The sequence below is a fragment of the Meleagris gallopavo genome, chromosome 6 (genome assembly GCF_905368555.1).
Source record: "Meleagris gallopavo chromosome 6, MGAL_WU_HG_1.1, whole genome shotgun sequence".
NCBI classification, from domain to species: Eukaryota; Metazoa; Chordata; class Aves; order Galliformes; family Phasianidae; genus Meleagris; species Meleagris gallopavo.
In genome coordinates, this window is record NC_139409.1 from 47,798,154 (window position 1) to 47,820,403 (window position 22,250).

Consider the following 22,250-nt stretch of genomic DNA (forward strand, 5'->3'; position numbering starts at 1 on the left):
CTTCGGTAGCGAGCTACCATGTCACAGGGAGCCAGATGGAGGTGGTTACTTTCCTGATTGATTGCCTCCTGGGTTACCACGGGCTTTTCCAGCAGGCTAATTCCTTTCTGCTGGCACTCGATGCCCGGGTCAGCGCCATGCAGGAATTCCTGCTCCTCAGGTACGTCTCTGCCACGCTGAGGTAGAGGGAAGCAAAGAAGAAGCGAGAAAGGGAGTCTACAAGGTGCACCCAAGTAACACCGACTCCCTAATAGATGTGGCTGCTAATGAATTTTCAGGCACGTGCTGAGTTAAGGGGATGAACAACGCTGAAACATCCTTTAGTTAAACCCAGTGCTTTACAAAGGCTAATTGAAAAAGGAAGGAGCAGCAGGGGTAGGGGTGGAACGAGGCAGAAGAGGGGGCAGGGGGGGAGAACAGCTCTATTTTTCAAGTGCTGAATATGAAATCCCTGCAACAGATGAGTTTACATGCAAGCCTGCACCTCATCAGGGCAAAGATACAGTGAGTGGAGTCAAGTAATTTTCCTCTGCACACAGCACCCCCAGCCCCTTACCCTGCCCAGCCAGCTTTCTGAACTGTGAGCTTTAGAATATAAACAGCCAATAAGTAAGGACAATAACTGTAGTTCCTGCTGAGAGCTAACTCTGCCTGTCATGCATTTGCTGGGTCCTAATACAGGACAGTGAATAAAGCTTCATTACAGAACAATGGAGTTAGCTGCCAGAGCCTACAGATTTGAATAAACAACAAATAAGCAACATCTGCTCCAGCATATGTGTATGGTAAAAAAAAAGTCACAAAATAAAAGAATTTGTAAATGCCAAAAGCAACACTAAACTGCCAGTGCTACTGTAGAGTGAATTTTTAATTGCACATGCATACAGGCAGGCTGTGGGTATTAGTCTCACATATGTCTGGTTGCTGCCAACCTGGGAGTATAGATGAATTTAATTAAATAAGGATTATCCCTTCTCCCCAGTACAATTACTTATTTATAACAATGATAAAATTGCCTAATAAAAAAGATTGTAATATTTTTTAAAACAGAGCTAGAAAACACTCTGCTTTCCCTGTAAGTCATTCGGGGATGTTTGGGGGTTTCAGCGTCTTTTAAAATTAAGTCTCAGCGTTCTGCCAAGAGAGAGGGAAAAAAAGCCTTATCATAAAGCCTACTGCAGTTAAACAGCCAGAATCTACATTATGGGGAAATATAAAGAAGACACACAGCAGCCAGGGAATTGGCTTTCACGGGGAGTGTAGAAAATTAAGCAATTGGACTAAAATTGAGGCCAGGCTACAGAGCCAAGGGACAATACCACAGGGACAAGCACTTCCATAAGTCACCCGTCTCTAATATGCTCCATCTAGGCAAAGCAGTCTGTTCCTATCTATCTCTATTTCTTCTCACGGTGGGCACCTCATGCTTCTCCGCTCAGGTAAGATCCCATTTCAGCAGGGTTATGCCAGGCTCCAGCACATTCATCATCGCTCTCATACCCCTTCTCACAGAGCCCGCAAACAAATGAGGGTGGGTCCTTAATGCTATCAGGCACTGCACGAGCCTTGAAAAACAGGCAGCCTGTATCCCAAACGATTTGCAGTCTAAATCTAATTTCAGGCATGTTCTCCTGGGAGCTGAGGTTTTCCCTGCGTAGGCTCCTGATGGAACCTGGACCACATTTCCCACTAGCTCCTATTTCAAGGGTCCCTGCTTATGGGTCTGAGACAAGTTCTGCTGATAGGAATCCTTGTAAGAGCTAGTGTTATTCACTGCTAACAACATTGCATTCGTAAAAGCTGAGTTTTGACTGCTTCCATGATACAAAGCAAAGTAGCAACAAGAATCCCATGGGTATGGAGGGGCACGTCATTTAGAAGCAGTGGGAAAAAGAGAGAGAACATGAATAAAGCCCATAAAACAGACTTTAAATTTAGGCCAAGCATCAACAACTCTAAAGCAGCAGAGAAAGAAAGGAGAGATTCCTCTCCTCTAAACTCTAAAACGTGTTGCTGAGAAGGCAGAAATCTTAAGTGCAGTTCAATTGTATTATAAATTGATCACTTAATTGGATAGGAGTCATATCAGAATTAAAGAGAAATAATTACTTCCTGCTTTCTCTGTTATGAAATTTTTACCAAATGCTCAGGTTGCTCCAAAAGTAATGCCTCTGTTTATTTCCATGGACGCCGTAACAGATACAAAGAGCACAATAACACCATTCGATAGAGCACATTCTCAGCTACAAAATGTTCTTTTTCAATACAGTCCCCACCACTAGCTATACATTTTCTCCAGCCATGAACAGCCTGCATGCTGTGCTTGTAACAATCTGCATCAGCCAGGGTTACCCATGGTCACTGTCACCACTGCTCCACCCACTGCCTCACTGAGCTCACATCCACTGTTTGGTCCCCACAAACGTTTATCAAGCACTGATGACTGTCAGTGGGTGACAATTTTCTGCACGGAGGAGTTCAGTGACACACCTTTGCTTCACCCACACTTCCATGTCAGGCACCGTTCTGCCATACTGCCCCTCTGCTGCCACCTGTCACATGGCAACAACATCTAATGGGATTTTGTTGGAAGTTTCACCCCCTGCTGCCATTCCAGCAGCATCCACTATGGATGTAATGTGCCAATACAGTAAAATAGAGTCATTATTTCTGGAACAGCCCTCATACATGCTCATTCCTGTCTTAAAAGACTATTCAGGGTATACAGTTGATTTTTTTTTCTTACATCATGATCAGTATACTTATATAATCTTCAAATGCCTTTAACTAATGCCTCTATCATTAAATAGTGTAGCCACATTTTATAGCTGGGCAAAGAAAGGAAAAAAACTTTCTGGAGTACAATATCACATTTTAAATTTCTTCTCATCAAGGTATGTCCACATTCTCTTTTGTTCATTTCTCACTGAACGTTTGTCCAAATGGTGGTTTTGACTGCACAAGTCCTGGGGAATTCTATTCTTTGTACAGATGCTGCTACGAGCAAGACTACTGGTACGGGGCTCATCTTTGTTTGTAAAGATCAAGACATTCATCAGAAAGCAAAATCAAAGTGACTTAGTGTAACTCAGGTGACAAATTACACAGCCTCACAGCTTCAAGGATGACATGAGGCCACAGATATCATTGGAGACAAGCAGTTACAGACTGAAAAAATACAACCCTATCAGAAGATGTGGCAAGAGGAATTGGTTGCCATAGGTACACCATCTATTACAAAATAAACACACACAGAGAAGAAGAAAACACAAAGAACTACCCCCAAAACAAAACTTGAAAACGAAAAGAAACCCTCCAGATCCAAAGAATTCATGATGTACTCTATTACAGTTACTCAGCTCCAGCACTGACCAAGAAAACTCTACGCACACTGATGAAATCACTGGCTTAACTGAAGTCAGTGGGACTTTGGTCACTACCTTCAAAAGGCTCATGACTTCACTCCTGTACATCCAACTGTTGTTCCCATCAATGACATAATTAAATGATTGGCACCAATAGATAGCTGATTTTTTTTTTTTTTAGATACGTATTTATGCACTCGAGTGGTTTAATTATTTGTGCCAGCTCCACAAAATTGATATAATTTAGTCCTCAAAAGTCAAGGACTCATCAAACTTTCACTTTTTTCCTTTGCTGCTTCATTCACACTACTTATTAGTTCTTTCACACAAAATTTCTGTCCCTTTAAAAAAAATTTTAAAAAAATGCCTGTCAGTCCTACTCTGAGCATCGATTTAGCAAAGTTTTCTAGAGAGCAAGGCCAAACACTCCATATTCTGGAGACTGAACAGCCACCTTCCCCAGTACCACCACCTCTGCCAGCAAATGCTTCCCAGGATCCAAGCTCAGATAGCCTCAAATGGCAGTGTAACATCTGGTCTAACAGCTTCGTGTTTAATCCTTTCACACACTCCTCAAACAATTATTTTCTGACACAATTCAGTGCTATGTCTGCTCACATGATGACAGTGTATGTGGTGTAGGAGACTGATGATGGAGCAGAGGCCATGCTGCCACCAGAATGTCATGGTTGTGTAGACCTGGTTGAGTTACATATGGAGTGGTTGCAGAGCTGCTCCAACCTCCAACTTCATGTTTGATCCTAGATCTGGGAATTAAGGGAAGTAAGGGGTCATTTGGACTGAGAAATGAATCCCTGAGTGGGAGCAAAGCTTTTGTGTCACCTGTAAATGCAGAGAGGTTCTGCTTAAAATATCATATGGATGCCCCAGACTCTCAAGGCTTTGCGTGTGAGGTACTTTCTTCAGGTGCACTCACTGTGTCTCCCTGACAAGGTGAATACATTTTACATGCCTGTGATTTATCAAGGCTAGATTGGCCATGCTAGACTGTTATGTCTAGAATAACGCATCCAGTGCCAGAAGTGATGGCAGCAGAGAGGGAAAACATATTAAGAGAAGCTTTAGAAGAAACTACGTGGGAACACTGCTTTAAAAAAAATCTGGCAAAATGTCAGTATCTTAACACTCACTTAAGGTGGTGTCAGGAGTATTTCCAGATGGAATTTCATCCTCAAAGCTCTGAATCTGGAAAGGAAGAGGAAAAATTCATATTGATAGTAATGATTAGTGGGGATGGGGGGAAAGGAGCTGGAAAAAAAAAACAACAACAAAAAACTAGATGTTTCAAAGTGAAAACATTAAATATTTCAGCTGGTTCATTTTTGGGTTGTTCTTTTTAAAAATATTTGTTCTTGACATAAAGTAGTCTGTGAAGCCTTCCAAGAGTTCCTCAGGTTATCAATAGATAAATGACTCCAACCTGAAAGTACATTAACAATCTTGTTTGAACAGCCTTAGAGAACCATCCCTGAAAAAAAACTGTGACTTAGTAGAAGCCCAAAGAAATACAGCCATATGGAGCCAAATTCCTGCCAAATAGAGAATGTAAGGTCAGAATATTTTTTTCCTCATAAGAATGAAAACCCGTTTGTCTTTTTCATGGTATCAATAGGAACACTGTAAAATGATACTGCGTAATCTTCCTTTGAGGAAAGTCTTACTAGAAAAGAGGGACCCACTGCATGCAAGCAAGGTGTGCACATGCAGGCTAGGTGTATCTTAGATGCAGCCTGCAGCTTCAGAGATCTCTAAATCTCTCCCTGTCAAAGGCCAGCAAGAGAAGGGTCACTCTCTACGTAACTGTTTCTTTTTCTCTTTTCCAGACATATGCTAATGGCCACTGTCAGACTAACAATGTAGGTGGGTCTAATCCTTTCAGCCAGTACACTGCTCTTACAGCCTTAATGTAATGATGTGGTAGGGAATATCCAGAAGTTAAACAGTGTACACACCACCTCATTTGAACATACTCCATTCCTATAATTGTCTTAGGACATCAAACTGAGGAGTTTGCTGTTAGGTGCATTGACCGCTCTGTCAATGTCTTCCTTTCTATGTAAGCCTCTAGTCACAGAGCTGCAAGTCCAGCATGCTGAGTGCTTTGCAAAGACATACGGGCTGCTTTGGGACTATAAATTTGCTGTGCCAGAGATCTCTGAAAGACACTGTCTTTCCCACTGAGGGTGAAAGTCAGGCCCAAATACCGACTCTTGAGTCAGCTCTGCCAATACAAAGGCTGCACCAAACCTTTCATGGAAAAATATTTTTGTTAAGATTTGAAAAGATAAACATTCTTTCTTCAAGAAGAATGCCACTACCTTAACTTCATCTGTTCCAATGTTGTTGAAAATGGAAAAAACTTCTGGGCCACCTTCTCCAGTTATTTTCTGCTCCTTCCTCCCCTCTCTCCCTTTCTCACTCCCAAGTTCCCAGTGTTTTCAGAGGGTTGTCAGCTATCCCGTTTCTCCTACTTTCTGCATTTCCTACAAAAGAACTGTAAGACTCCTTCCTTTTCCTCAGTCATGAAAGATGGCTGGAGAGAATGGCTGGGTGGATGGATGGGCAAGAGTGTTCCTGTCAGTTTCAGTGGGGTTTGTGTGATTGGAGGAAATCCTACTGTAGTCCTTTTTCTGCAGTAGTGTGGTGAGAAAAACTGCTGTTGACACAAATCTAGATGTAATTAGGGGACTGGCAAGTATCCTGGTCTCTGCTACTTCATGTTGAACCCTGCTGACAACCCACTGTTGCTAAAACACATAGATAGCTGAGTACCATGGACTTTGCTGACAGCAGATATGAGAACAAGCTGCTGTTCTGATTTATTCTGTTTTTAGGATGCTCAGCTTACAGAGTGATAAAATATTTCAAACACTGCTATAAAACCAAGGATAATTTTGTGATGAAACTTTCCGAAAAAGCACACCAGAACATGAGCACAGAGGAAAGAAATAAAAAAAAAACACCAATCCAACGAACTGGTTAATGATTGGATCTGTAAAAATAACCCTTACCATCTGTATTAGTGTTCCTGCAACTTCCTTCTGTAAAAAAAACTCCAGCAACCTGGCGCTGCATAAAACATATTGGCATCTTACACTATCATACTGGTTGAATTAATCCTACCTTAGTAACTTCAGTGCCAACTTCCTTGACAGTCTCCCAACACAATGACAATTCAAAATAATCAAAACCCCAATGAGCAGAGTAAATCCCACTGTTTTTCCCCATAATGCTGCAGCATGGTGTTTGAAGTCATTTACTCTAGCTTCCATCCTGAAAAAGAGAATTCAAACCTATACAATAAATACAGAGAAAGTGCCAGCAAGCAATATACAAAAATCCACCTCACCTCTTCCATTTCAAATGAATCTGGAGGCCTGCAGTTTAGACCTGCCAATTTTTTGAGCATCTGGGCCAAAAGCAAATGGGGCTCTTTTCTTGGCCTGCCTTTGGCAGGCACCTCACATGGAGAAGAAAGGTGGAGCTGTTTTGTCACCAAACGCGATGAAGCACAGTTTTTCCCTGGCAGAGCTGGTGGGCACTGGGATACGGGATAAGCTGAGGAACTTTTGTCTCTACAGGTTTGCTCCTGGGTCAGACAGCCCAAAGTAACATGCGCAGAAAATCCTGTCTGGATTGGTCCCCTCTCAGCAATATCCACACAAAGGTGAGGTTGTTCTTCTGTGCCTGGCATGCTGACTTCCTCAGGTGCCAGCAAGCCCAGGTTCAGTAGTGCTGTCTGCTGAGAAGCCCTTCTCAGGAACTGACCTATTCTTCTCCTCTTTGCTTGTGTGACCACAGATCTGCTCTTCACAGCATTCAAATGACCGGTCACCTTCCCACCAGTTTCCTGTGCTTTGGTCTGCTGGGTGTTCACATCAGTCAGCAAAGATGAGAGGGCACTGGTGATGTGGTCAAGTACTTCCAGTTGTCGAAAACGTCCTTAAGTTTGTCATAACGAAGGGCAACATGGTTATAAAAACAAAAACAAAACAAATAATTGGCACCAGTGATTATTCAAACTTGTCATTGCTAAGAAACGTACTAAGTATCTGATTAAAAATTGGCTGAATTTTTCTGTCTGCTTCCGTTCAGACTATATTCAGACACCTCTGCACAGTTCTTTGTGTCAGCCAAACACACAGTGTTGAGTTCACTGGGACAAGTACATCTGAATGCTGCTCTGCATGAATGAAAGTTACAGAATCCAGCCTGAAGTTCTCCAGCTGGCTGGACCAGACTAGGATGCCATATCTGAGGACTAATTAAAATTCATGAGAATCAGGTTATTATAAAATCTGATCATAAACAGTTTCTGCTGGCTGCTGTCCAGGATAGCTGCAAAATGCATACGTACTGATAAATACAAATCGATAAAAGTTGACCATACATGCTATGCCTTTATTTTCAGAGCATCACAAAATACTTATCTTCCAGAAACTCACAGCTGATATTGTATATAGGTTACCTTTAAAAATAATAATAATAATAATTGCATCAAGCTTTTGTAATTTTTGCTATTTTTTTCCATAGAGTAATGTAAAAAAAGAAATGAACTATGCCTTCCCTAAGGGACCCTGGAGATCTCCTTCTCTGCAACACTATGAAGTTATTTATACAAGGAAATGCAACACATTTGTTTGTGTATTGTGTCTGCATCCATCCCGAGGCAATGAATATGTCACCAGGACTTCTCCTTCCTTGAGAGATTCATTGAGGACAGTAGATGGCAAAACGCTCACATACTTGGCTGCCATTTCTGTTAGAGAGCAGCCAGATTTACTGCATGCAGGCTGTTGGTAATGCTGCTTTACCAATAATTAAACAAGGGGGTATTTACCATGGATTTAAGTCAGCTTTTTGCATCAAGGATCAATATTACAGCATGCAGTTCCTTACTGTTGCAATATCTCAAAAATAGCCTTTTTAAAAATTCCCCAGACACCACCTGATTTTTAAAACCAGAGGAAGATGTTGCCACTGCTGCCACTTTTTAAGACACGGTTAAAAGCGATGCCTGGTTTTGCTTAAAGGTGTTACTTGATCTATGAGCACAGAGTGTTGGATAGTGTGTTGGGTATTTTCCGTGTGCCTAAGTTTGGGACATTGGGGTAAATCATTTTGTGCATCCACTGTGCTATGACATGCTCTCCATGTAAAGCCATTTTAGCCTCAGTATTTCATCTGGCTCCCACTACATCAGGACCTAAAAATCACAACTGCAAATTTCCTTTGACTGACAGAGGCAGAGCAGTCCAGACATTCTGATTTGAACCAGAACCAAAACTGCTGCAGTTTGAAATAGTTTTCACATTTTTACACACTGCTTAACTTTGGTGAACTATATCAAAGAGTTTGTGAAATCTGAAGTACAAATCAAACAACCAAGAAATGACACATGAACAAAAAAGTCATCTTGTTCATGTGCAATGTCGTGAAGAAATTATGTCAAGGACAGCCTTGTTTTCTGGATTTTTTCTTTCCAGGCAAGCTGTTGCTTTGGTTTCTAGGGATGCTCCCCATGGAGCATGCCTCAAGTAGGCAAGAGTCTGACACAAACTCCTTGGTCTCTGAAGCCTGCTTCAAAATAGTCTAAATCTGTACCACAGGTGAGATCCTGAAGGACATAACTGCAGAATCATTTCCACTAGAAAGTTCAGCTGCACCAGCAAATGGCCTTGCTGTAAATAAGATCAATGAATCTTCAACAGAATCTATATTTTTCATAAAAATTCTAATGACTGTATTATGATTTACCATTTTAGAATTCAGGAGGAAACGTTCACAGTTTTGTTACTCCTTCCCTAAATCTGGTTCTACTAGGCTAACATAGTTATCTGCACAAAAGATTTGGAAAGTCTTCAACAGGCTCAAAGAGGAATGAAGGAACACAGATGTTTCCAGAGTCATTGAGAACTTTCAGTCAACTTTTTTTTTTTTTTTTTTTTTTTTTTTTTTTCCCCATGGCAAACTGCAGAATTTGGAAAAATCAAAATGTTTAGTGGGAAAAAAAAAAGATTTACCTGAAATTGATGTTCTTCTCATGAAAAAAATAAAATGAAATCTCCGCATTTTCTACTTTGTCATATGTTAAAGTATTTTCCTACTTTAGATTGCTTCCTCTTGAAGCCTTGGCAATACTGCCATTGCTAGAACTGAAGCGGTAGCTCAGAGAATGTATTTGGCAATTTATATTACATTTCTTTTCTAGAGATGCTTTTACTGGCTAATATCTATCTCCAGAGATGTGCATTTCTCCTTACTAGCTTAACTTCACTATAATGGTGGTGAGGCCCTGGCACAGGCTGCCTAGAGGAGCTGTGGGTGCCCCATCCCTGGATGCGTTCAAGGCCAGATTGGATGGAACCCTGGAAAGTCTGAGCTAGTGGGTGGCATCTCTGCCTTCATCAGGTCTTTTAAGGTCCCTCCCAAAACATTCTGAGATTCAGTGAAATGGGTGAAAAATCCCTAGAAACAAGACAGAAAACCCTAAGTAAATTTAGATATGGCAGTAAGGAAAAGTAATGCTAAAGTGAGTGGGTTTTACTTTATTTTAATTGTCAGATTTAAACATGTAAACATTTTTGAACTAAAATGCCCACAGACCTGAAGTTTTCAAAGAGTTTCTGGATCAATATACTCAAATATATATATATATATATATTTGACTTAACTTGATTCTCAATTAACTTTATTTCACCATCATTCTAATGATGACAGTAAAATTTTCACCATCAGTGAATGGTGGGGATAAGTTCTTTCAGATCTGAAATAACTTACTGATGACTGACACTGTTGAAAATGCAGCTTATTCTTGTGAACTGGACCCTTTAAAAACTCCCTGGCAATGCTCAAGCACCAAGCAAAGAGACAATTAACAAACAGTTCTGTAACAACACACATGTATTTTAAAAAGCCAAATCAGCAATGGAGCATCTCTAGAAAACTATCTGCATCACAGTAAGGGAAGAGCCAAACAGAAAAAAGAGGATTGCATTAGGAAATGAAGGAAATAGGAAAGTGGAGAAAGATCACTCTGGTATGGAAGTCACTGGTTTTTCTTTCCTCACTCTCCTTTTTTTCCCTCCACGTTTACTGTCACTTATTCAGTTCCTAGAATCCTTTTCCTCATCTTTCACTTTCTTGGACTAATGTGTCATACTAAATCAATTAATTTTTTCTGCTGTTTCAGGAGTAAGTAAACTGACAGTATTTCTCAGTCATTCACTAATTCAGATTAAACACTTTTCTTTTTTGGTGTATAGAGTCAAATGAGAGCAATTTAGTAACAATAAGCCAAACTGGGTGACAATATCTGAATTCATCTAGCACATCTTACATGTTTTTAGGAACAGTGGCTTAATATAGGCTTGAAGCCTCTAAAGGTAGTATGCAGTCTGCATCATTTTGGCACTTTTATCTCAATATGAAATGGTCCTGTGCCAGTAAAGCATCTGGGGTACCCTAAAAGGTTCACGGAAAGGTAAACACCATGGAACATCTCTAGGTCTGAACTATCTACTTAATTTACAGGGAAGAATCTTCTTCTCTATCATCTTCAGGAAGCTTTCTTCCAAAAGAAGAGCTGGATCATTAAGGGCTTGCAAGTTTAGGTGCAGTCTTACTGCTGAAGGCAGATAGACTAGATTCCTCCCTGTAGAGGTAATCCATTTTCCAAATCTGTTAAACATGACTTTTCCACTTCTCCTTCTTGCTGTACTTCACTACAAAATAATTAGGCAAGGTAAGAATGGCAAGATTAGAAAACAGAGTTTGTAAGCAGAAGTCTTGAAAGCCTGTTTGATGATATCCCTCATAAGTTTGCACACTAAAACTGATTCATCCTTTAGCAGTTATTCTCTTGGAATATCAGCTATCAGAAGGTGCATGTGCTAGATTGCCTACGTGATCCCAAAGACCGACTGACTTCTTCTGATAGGTGTTTGAAATCATGGCTCAGTTACGATCCATGGGAGATGCCTGACTCTCTATTCTCTATGAAAATAAACTCTGTTGTGATTAAGATCCTTGAGATGGTGCTTCAGCTAAATGCCTATAACTTGGTGCAGAGGTTATGAGGTTAATCACCACACATAAGGAAACATGTACAGTCCGTAAAGAGAGAAGTATGAATCTCTGAAGGATGGATGTTACCTCTCTTGCTTAAATATGCCCAGGCACATACTTAGGAAGCCTATGCAGATGGTGTGAAAATCCCCTCCCAACCTGTCAAAAGCAAGAAAATATGTTTTGATGGACATCACACCCATCAAAATAGAAATTGAGACCTTAGCTAACTTTACAGCAGCTCTCTCATACAGAGCAGCCATTAACCTGTCCTAAGAGTGCTCCCATCAAGGACTACTGCAAAGTCTGGTCTTTAATTCACACCTTGGCTTATCACTGCTTACCTTAGCTGTGCAAACTCCTTCCGTAGAAGCTCTTTCCTCTCATTCACTCTGAGCTCTCTACATTCTTGGCACAAAAGAAGGAAGGCATGCCATCCAGAGGGACCCGGACACGCTCAAAAAGTGGGCACATAAAAATCTAATGAGGTTTAACAAGGCCAAGTGTAAAGCGTTGCACCTGCATCAAGACAAACCCTGACACGAGTATAGACTGAGAGAAGAACTCATGGAGAGTTGCCTTACAGAGAAGGACTTGTGAGTCCTGATGGCAGCAGTGTGTCCTTGCTGCCCAGAAGGCCAAATGTATCTTGGGCTGCATCAAAAGAGGGGTGGTCAGCAGGGAGAGGGAGCTGATTGTGCTCTTCTGCTTTGCCCTTGTGAGGCCCCATCTGCAGTGCTGCGTCCAGGCCTGGGGCTCCCAGCACAAAAAGGATGCAAAGCTGTTGGAGCGGATCCACAGGAGGGCCACAAAGATGATTGGAGGGCTGGAGCACTTCTCCTTTGAAGACAGCTTGAGGGAATTGGGCTTGTTTAGCTTGGAGGAGAGAAGGCTCTGGGAGACCTCATTGTGGTCTTTCAGTACTTGGAAGGGGGTGTATAAACAGGAGCAAGACTGACCTTTCACACGGTCTGATAGTGATAGGACAAGGGGGAATGGCATTAAACTAAAAGAGGGGAGATGTAGGTTAGATGTTAGAAAGAAATTTTTTACTCACAGGCTGGTGAGGTCCTAGGACATGCTGCCCAGAGAGGCTGTGGATGCCCCATCCCTAGAGGTGTTCAAGGCCAGGCTGGATGGGATCCTGGGCAATCTCAGATGGTGGATGGCAAGCCTTCCCATGATAAGTTTGTTGGAACTAAAATGATCTTTAAGGTCTTTTCCAATCTAAGCCGTTCTATGATTCTTCCTTGAGGTCTCTATCCTCCATCTACTCATACAGATTCTTTCCTCTCTTTTTCCCTCTCAGGAGTTACAGAGAGAAAGAGTGAGAGCTGAGAAACCTGTTTGATGTGTCAGTTTGCTGTAAATATTGAAATGTGTGCACAGGCCTTGCTATAAAAAGAGAGAGAAAGAGGGAAAAACACATTTTCCATGATGCTCTGACATTTCTTTTTCAATTCTTATTCCATCCATACCACTTCTTCAGCATAATTCTAAACAGGAATGCATGGACTATATGAGAGATCCTGCTTCCTTGAGCATCTTAAATAAACAGAAGATTTCAAGAGCCATCTGGTTATCCTGTGCAGCAAACATGAGGGGAAATGATGTCAAAATTGGACTTTTCAGATGGGCGATATACCAGAGAATTAACAATGCTATTTTAATGCTGATATAACTTCAGGGTGAGGACCTTGTATTCATTTCTTAACTGCTAAGTACACAAAATGGAACTAAAACCATCTACAGCAAATAAAAATCAAGCCTGTCTGCTTTAAATGGTGCAATCTTATTGTGCTTAAAATAAGATTCTCATCCATTTATTAGGGCATATTTGAACAACCAGACTGTTAGGTTCTAGCTAGAGATTTGTGGGTCTGATGCATGAGCCCTAGCAGCCCTAATGACTGGGGGAGGCTGGGATCTTGTCAGCTGCTCTGCACATTTCCCTGTGAAAAGGGTCCTGCTCCCACAAAAGGGAAAAGGGAATAAGAATTCTTGATATCAACTAAATACATGTCCCTTTTTCATATACTTTCTCTCATAAGCGTCTTCTCCACCTGCTCAGTCCCCATGCTATGCTATTTATTTTACTTCTTTAAAAGAAGTAAAATAAAAGAAATTTATTTCTGGCTAAAATTCCTTCTCCACTTACCATACAGGCTTGGCAGCTCAATGTCCATCCGCTGCTTTTGAGCTTCCAAAAAGACTTGGATGTCAATACCTTTTGCCACAGAAGAACCACTGAGGAACCTAGGAGGGATTTTAGTGCAGACATCGGGTTCCTCTGTACCAAACCCCAAATCAAGGAGAATCTCCACTGGATCCTTTTCACACAGTGATAGCCATTCAGTGATGCTGTGGGGAAAACATCAGGTTAATTTACACCATTATCTTGGTACCACTTTTCTCTTGCCAGACTTATTTTTTTGTTAAGTAATTCTTCTAAGGTTTTGTTAAGTAATTCTCTTCCGTTCTCTCCTCTTGCAGAGACTTAAACAAAAGTGGTTATTATCAGACACAATGCTAAGAGATTATGGTTTCTTCCCCCGGAGATATCTAGTGGCACGGTATCTAGAGAGCTTAGCAAGAGAAACATTAATAAAAGCTGTATGTTTATGGCAGGCCTGCTTTGTTCAAGACACGACACAGGTAAGATGCTGCAGCTGCCATAAGATCTTGAAGTCTTTTATGCTGGAAGGAATTCAAAGAACAATGAACTTTGAGGCAGGTTTTTGTGTTTATTTGTTTTCCTACTACAAATGTGTTTGAGAGCAGACACCAGTTATTAAAGAGGGCACTTTGACCACTTTGAAGTAAATGAGATGATTGTAATGAACTAGAACTTGGAACTGCATGTTCCAAAAAATTGTAACCATATTTGTTGATGCCTAAATGGGTGAATTCCATGCATTGGAATTCACGTGGAAGTGACTAACCTCTGTGGTCCACCAGTGTGAGAGTGGGAAGACCTGAGGCTGTTGCATCTTGACATAACCGGGCTCTCAGAAAATTCTTGCAGGGATCTGGTTGGAAAAAAAACAAGAAGGAAATGTGTTTACTTGTGTGCTCCTCTGGGATATCATTATGATTTTTTCCTAGAGTAAACATTTGCATTTTGCCTTAGTTTATAATGATACATAATAGCAATGCCTTAGAGTCGTCATGAGAGCGTGGCAATACGCTTGTTCTCAAGAACAGTATGTTACAGTAGGTGTGAGAATGTAGGTGTGAGGTACCAGTAAATGCTAATTATAAAGGTGGCAGAATGGCTCACTTTTGACAGATGGTGAATCTTTCGGGAACCTTTCAGGAGCACGGTTTCTTTAGCCACCTACTTTAAAAAGATGTAATTGCTCTTAACAAAGTTTTGGAGAGACAATGAGCTGCAGCAGTAGGAGTGGCATCTGAAAACAATTCTTCACTTAGCTTCTCATCGTGTTTGTAGCCAGTAGTCTGCAGAGAAATATCTGATTTTTAGAGCCTGCTCATTGCAAAGGCATAACAATCTTTCTTAATGGGAACGATAACACACTTTTGCTAGACTCAAGCTTAATTTTACCTACGTGTATCTATTAGGATAAGTAATAAACGTTCATTTTTCTCATTGCATGTTGTCCCTCAGCTCAAATCTGAAACAGGCCACATATGTATGAAAATGAAACAGGCCACATATGTAGGTTTTTGAACTAATGCTGTTGCTATCAGTTTGAGAGGGGAAAAATAAAGAACAAAACAACCTTAACTAAAATTTCTCCTTTTATCAAAATGAAAAGTAAGGGGGGAAAAAACCCTTAAATATCTACAGTGTCTGACACCTACCTTCTGTAGCTTTGCACAGTCAATTGTACCATTTCTGGTACTGACAAAGAAACTGCAAATAAGAAAACATAAAAATATTTAATTCTCTTATCATTTCTGTCTGTCAAAACAGAAATGTGTCAAACTAGATTCAAGATGAGAAGACTAGTTGTACTGTACCTATGTTGCCCCAGCAGAAAAGCCTCCTATTTATTCCCATGGATGCTACAACAGATACAAAGAGCACTATAACATCATTTTATAGAGCAAACTCTCAGCTACAAAACACTCTTTTTCCACATCATCACCACCAATTTGCTGTGCATTTTCTCCAGCCATGAACAAGAGCCTGCATGCCATGCTCATAAACTCTGCACCAGCAGAGGTGACCCAATATCACTGTTGCCCCTTCTGAAATGCACCACCCACCATCTCACTGTGCTCCCATCCACTTTTTGGTCTCCATACACATTCAGCAAGCATCAATGATCGTAAATGAGTGACAATTTTTCTGCATGGAGGAATTCAATGACACACCTTTGCTTCACATGCACTTCCACGTCAGGCGCCATTCTGCCAGGCTGCCTCTCTGCTGCCATCTGTCAGATGGCAACAACATGTAACAAAACACTTGTTGGGAAGGTTCAACCTCTACTGCCATACCACCGTCTGCCTCTGACATCATGGGCCAACATAATGAAATAGAAGGCATCATTATCGAAGCATCCTTCATACAAGAAAAAGTCTTAGCACAAGCTGCAAAGTTGCAGAACAGTACCTGCATGGGAAGCTGAACTCACAGGACAAGTTAGTAATACATAAATGTAACAAAAATCCATAGGAGGAAAATAGTTGCCTTTACATTTCGTTAACCATTATTGGCACATTAAGCCCTTGTTCTTTAGAGCCCTTGTTCTTTAGAGGTAGACACTCTCAAGTCCTTCCACTGAGGATACATATAAAGGAAATATGATGAAAATACCTTTCCATTCCTGATTTTTGAGGCACAAAAAACAGTAAAAAGCAGTTACATTAAGTTTTCAATTCGGCAAAAGCTGATTCCATTATTTTGTGCATAACAGGTGTAATTCACTTAAACTGGTGACTATTGTACTGTTGATTTCAACGGATTTTGTATCATGTTCCTAAATGCATTTGGAAGAAGCAAGATGACTGCAAGGTGCTTACAAGAGTTTCTGGCAAATATTTCTCAAAGAACTTTTAACACTGCCTATTGGATTCCACATGCGCTATGCTTACGAGCCATAAAGTGCACATTTCATCATTTCACTAACTTAAATTGGGAATAAGTAAGTGGGATGCACACACACAGTGTTTGTAGTCATCCCCTTCTCTCTCAGTGCTGAAATAATAAACTTTTTGATCCTTTTTGAGCAGCATTTGCCCAGGAGCAGCAGTAGATATCCTCCCGCACTGCACACGATGAAGATTTTTTTGTCTAGTTTTTAAAGTTGTGTTTTCTATTTAACAAAATTATGTCAATAAAAAAGAGAAAACATCCTCTCACATTCTCTACTGGATTATTTTTCCGCTCGTAAATTCTAACATAAATTCCTTCTGGCTTACTCAGCGCGAGGATGGGAACATAAGGGTTACCGACATCCTGTAATTTGCTGTGGCAACATAAACCAGACTATCTAGCAGTAAGTTTAGCTTAATTTGAAGAATCAGCTACTTGTTGTGTACCATTTGTTACTTATGTTTCAGAAGAAGCAGTAGATTCACTTTAAAATGCTTAAAAATGTCAAAAACACCATCTAGAAGTGTGGGTTCATATCTTTTTCCCTAATGGCATGTAGGCACACTTCTCTGTAACAGAACATTATATCCTACAACTACAAACTCACTGCAGCTTTGATTTCCTTAATATCTTGTGTAGTTTGGGAATGAATGAACAGAGGTGCTGCCAAACTAAAAATCTAGCAACGTGAAGCACTGGCCAGGGTTTTAAGTAAATAATGTGATTATGAGAAATAGAGTGTATGAAGGAGGCATAAGAAATAACAGGTCACCAAAAAAAAAAACAACAAAGGTTGAGAGTTGTGATCACATGGAAAGAATTTGTTAGGTTACCACATGCCAGGTAACAGAGCTGTTTGTGGTTAAACTCTTACACGAGTCAATCACTGGTTGGGGCACCTGAAATACATTCATTTTGTAGGCTAAAATAAGCTAAACAACATTCTAGCGCAGTGGGTCAAGAACATACAAATACAGAGTTGGACAGGCTAAGCCATCCAACCTCTTAAATAACAGTAAATGGCTCAAGAACCTGTTAGCCTCATGGCTTGGACAAACTTTGCACTTTCATGGGTTGTCTCACTCACGATTAGAGTCTATTCTGCTTCCTCTGATGAGAAGGCTCTCGTGAGAAGTTCCTTATTAGAGAGCTTGACGTTTTTAAATATTAGAGATTGTTTTTTCCATATATAAGAGATCATGGAAATAGTAATGGAGAGGAAAAAGTATTTACATTTCCTGATCCGTGCAACTATTTTGTTCCTGTCACAAGAAACACTGAATCTCATTACTAAAGCGGAAGATACGTTGGGGGAAATAATGCCCTTTAGAAATCTGTCAGAAAACCTTATGAAAACAAACAAACAAACAAAAAAATGCTTTGTAAACCAACTGTGGTGCTAATTGGCACTCTGTTTACTGCACATCTAAGTATATCTTTGCTTATGAATAATATATTTTGCTAAGCTAAATGTAGCCTCTGACACTTGAGGGAAGACAAAACATTGTAACAGGAGAAAAGATTAAAGCATATATCATCCAACTGCGTTTTTTTACTTGTGAGCCTGATGAACAAAAAGTGCAAATTTGGAAGCACTGAAAATATTTGGGGCTCCAAAATGCGCTACAAATGTGGAAATTTTTAGAAATATATCTTGAATATATCAGATGATTTGTTCTTCTGTCCTCTTTCCTAAAAAAGATGCTCTGAATTCACTACATTCAGCAGATCTGGAAAGTAGGTGAGAACAAGTGAGAAGTTCTGAGTTCAGGTCAGGCATGCTTGAATGCATCGTGTCATAACTTCCAGAAATCTGTGCAAATTTGTCCTAGAAACTTCCACTCCCCCAGCAGAAGGAAATCAAATCATGCCAGAAGAGAAGGCAAAACTGAGACTTTTCTGCTGAAAATCTCATTTGAGAACCTTCTCATCACAAGTGCAAACAGAAAAAAAGGGACAGCTTATCCATGAAAATCAGCTCTTCCAAGCAGAAACCTGTGGTGTTTGATATCTTGTAGTTAAGCCAAATTACAAAAAACATTATTTGTATAACCTGCCTGCTCTTGGTCTTGTAGCTTATCTCCACTTGTAAGGAGACTCTAAGATAAAAATGATTTAAAAAGACAAAAAAAAAAAAAAAAAAAAGTTCCCCTGAAGTACAGCTGCTTTCCTGAGAACTGATGAGGTCTGGGAGGCAGCGTGATGGGTAAGCATTGCACAGGGCACTTGGAGCACACATAACTGAATGAGGATGGCTGGTGGGAGAAACAGAGCCATAGGCCCATGTTTTCTGTTGCTTCTGAGCACCACTGATTTGAACACCACTTGCTTTCTCCCTAACATACGTACATTGGCCTCTGCTGAGATTCAAATCTTGCATTTGTGCTTAAGGCAAACCCCATGAAATTCTAGCGTTCTCCGTGAGTCAAGTCTGTCACTTCTGAACATAAATTTTATTAAGAATCTAATTAAATCAACTTATCCAGGGGCAGGAATGAGAGAAATGGACGCAGAAGACTTTTCAGTGCCTCAAAGAAAATACAGCTGTATTATACCTCCCACCTGATCCCTGTCTGCACGATGATTAGGTGATCACTAATTACAATACCTGTCCTGCAATGCAAACCTCACCATACCTCCAAACAATTTTTTTTTTTTTTTAGCTTCTCCTCACCACCAAACAAACAGACTTGAGCTGCATTTGCAGTGAATGCATGGCATCACACTGAATAGTTCATGGAGAATACTGGTCCTTCAGGGACAAAAAATTGAAATAGCGAAATTTTGGTAACAAAGTACATGCATGTTTGACTATGTTCAAGATTAAACTGCATCTCTCTGTGAGAACCCATTGTCTCAGGTGTGTATAACCATGGTTTCTGCCATAAACTGTGCTCATGTGGTAGGCTACATCTCACTAGAGGATGCAGCATCATGAAATTCCCATGGTGTACCAGACAGTTTGATCAGAAAACTATCCAGACACACGTGATGGAAAATGTTATCCCTGGCAGGGCTGTTCTCATGAGACAGTGGATCATAAGCAAGGCATGTCAGTTAATACTGAATATTTGTGCAAGAGTGTTTTGATGTAGTTCAACAAAATAGAAAGCTCTTTCTTTGGCTGAAATCAGACAAAATAAGCAAAATATTTTGTTCTGAATTTTCAGGGAGTCACAACTTTCCTAAAGTAAGAGTCAATATTGCAGACATCACATTTCCCATTGGAGAACTCAGGCAGCAAATAATTAGGGAGTACCACAAGCAAAACTTACAAAGAACAAGAATTCAACCAAGGATGAATATTTTCTTCTGTAGAGTCTTCTAAGTATAAAAATGAAAGTAGAGCACTCAAATGAAATATTATGGGATCAGTTTATAGCAATTAAGCACCTCACTGAGTTGCATAACTTTTTGGTAACTCTGGAATATATCAAAAATTACTGGGAGAAGGGTTTAGTGATTTAATTTGGTAATCCAAGGGTTTTTTTTTTCAATCCAATTCGGAAAGCAAAGAAAAATCTGGAATCATTCATTTGACTTTATTATCTGCCAGTCATCCATAATTTGGAAACATCTACCCACTGAGAATGGAAAGCTAGCTATTCTGATTCTGCATGAATGCATCCTGAGGCAGTTCCTGCCATAGCTTGTAAGGGGCAGAGAGCCTGCTCTTGTGCTGAGGGAGGATCACTGCCTCCCTTTTACCAAACAGGGGACTGCAGCACAAGCAATTCACCTTATTTGCCCAAGGCCATGCAGGAAGCCTGGAGCAGAGCAAGCAATGGGTCCCAAGCGTCCTGCTGCTCAGCTCAGATTTTGAACCCAAAGGTAAGTAAAGATGGCTCAGAAGTATTTAGCTCTTCTCTGAAAATACTACAATCAGGCTTCTTTCCCTTCAGGTTCAACCGAAGCCATGGAGATCACCAGCTCAAGGAGCTGCCTTGCTCTCAGAGACAGAACAAGGAGGGGCAATTGCTGATCAGCAGCACGGCTCATGCACACAAAAGATAAACCAAGAGGCATTCCTGTCACACTATTGCTGCCTGGATTCAGTGGTGCTATTCTGATTTGCAGTCAAAAGGCACAGAAAGGCTGCAGCATCAGAGGCCTTTGGACTCGAGACTTTAGAGATTTAATTTTGACATTTAGAATAAAGAATATATGGATTTGCAGGGTCTCTGTTGTTTTTGTTGTTGTCGTTAACACTACAAAGCAAGAGTGTTATTTTAAGATTGTCAATCTTTGCCTAGCTATGACACTGAAAGCTCATTTCTGGTGCACTGAAGTCCAAAATCTCTAGTAAAACAGTAGGTTTTCTACAAACCTGCATTTTATGTTCCCTTTATAGTCAATGCAAAGAGTAGGACACTTCTACAGCAATCCTCCTACTGCAGCTGCTGTTTGGAGGTGCTTTTCTTCATGGACCGAAGCAGCAGCCTGGCCCTAGTCTAAACACAGGGCTTTGAGTGAGCTAGTGAGACAATCCCTGGCATGATGTACCTTAACAAGCTGCACATTAACCCAAATACAAGTAAGAACAGTAGAACAAAGATGACATGCTGGGGGAGATAAATCAAATTTTCCAATGTACACCAATTTTTCTCCCTCTAGCAAAGAGAAACAAGGCAAACCACAACTTCTAGTATCATACCAAGAATCAATTTAAGTACCTGATGCTTTTAAGTCATTGAAACAGATTTTGAGTTGTAATTAGCAATTTGCCATTGCATAACAGAGTTGGTACAATCACTGATTTATTTTTTTGTTGTTATTTTTCAGGAGACCTGGAGGCTAATGAAGACTAATAAAAAGTCTTAATAAAACACTGAAAGAACAGGTTAGCAGAGGATGGGATATATACAGCATCAGCTGTGTTCAGAAGTCCTTTGGCCCCATGGCAGAGGAAGTCTAGAGTCCATCCCACTCATTATGTCCCAGATTCCTTTCAGTTGCTGCATTGCAGCTAAACGAGTGAGGAAAAACTGAGCTTCAGGAAGGGGAACAGGGAGGACAGAGAGCAGGAAATCGTGTACCCTGACAGCTGATGACAGCTGGTCCTGTTCTGTATCTCTGGTCAAAGATAACAAATCATTCCCCTCAGAGGGAGACAGCTGCTGTTATTTAGAGCAAAGGTAAATAGGTAAAAATATTCAAATTGAGCAAAGGAAGATTTTTTAATTTCTCCTGGATCAGACAAGCCTTATGCGGACAAGCCTCTCCATCACCCAAGTCAACTATGTTAAGAGGAAACCTTGCCCTGCCTCAGAAAATGGTTCAGAGAAGCCATATGACTGGTTCATCATATACCCTGCACCCCCCTTAAAAAATCAGTACCTGCAGGAGGAAAAAATGAAATTCCCTCAATACCTTTTGGGCACTTGAGTACCTCAGGCTCCTCCATGGGAAATGGAGCTTCCCACCTGCCAGAGAGGCTGCCAGGGAAACGCCAGGACAGCAGAAAGATTGCACAGAAAGCACAGTAATGCTTTTGTGGACTAAAGGGGAAAGAATGAGGCAGAAGAACCATTTATTTATGTTAGTATGCCTCACAGAAGAGGAGATCCAGCAACACACCTTCCCAGGGCTAGAAGTCAAAGTTTAGAGCTAGTTTAATTGAAATTAGTTCATTTCCCAGCTGAGTAATCCATTGGCCTGATTCTCCATTGCCTGATGACTTGCACAGCCATTTACAGCAGGACACAACGAGAGTAAGATGCTACAATGGGATT

At 40.6% G+C, this 22,250-nt stretch overlaps 1 protein-coding gene across 4 annotated transcripts in view; it reads right to left on the reverse strand.

Moving 5' to 3' along the window:
* Positions 1 to 22,250, reverse strand: part of ITPRID1 (ITPR interacting domain containing 1) — a 47,217-nt gene that overhangs the window by 22,293 nt on the left and 2,674 nt on the right. For all 4 annotated transcript variants that reach the window (XR_014884017.1, XM_085226638.1, XM_085226637.1 and 1 more), the window contains exons 2-6: positions 15,279 to 15,330; positions 14,396 to 14,482; positions 13,612 to 13,814; positions 6,736 to 7,328; positions 4,517 to 4,571 (exon numbers count right to left, since the gene is read on the reverse strand). Coding sequence is in view for 3 of the 4 variants with exons in the window: in XM_085226638.1 (XP_085082764.1) it covers positions 4,517 to 4,571; positions 6,736 to 7,328; positions 13,612 to 13,814; positions 14,396 to 14,482; positions 15,279 to 15,310 (970 nt within the window). In the remaining variant the exon portion in view is untranslated. The remainder of the gene's footprint in view (positions 1 to 4,516; positions 4,572 to 6,735; positions 7,329 to 13,611; positions 13,815 to 14,395; positions 14,483 to 15,278; positions 15,331 to 22,250) is intronic.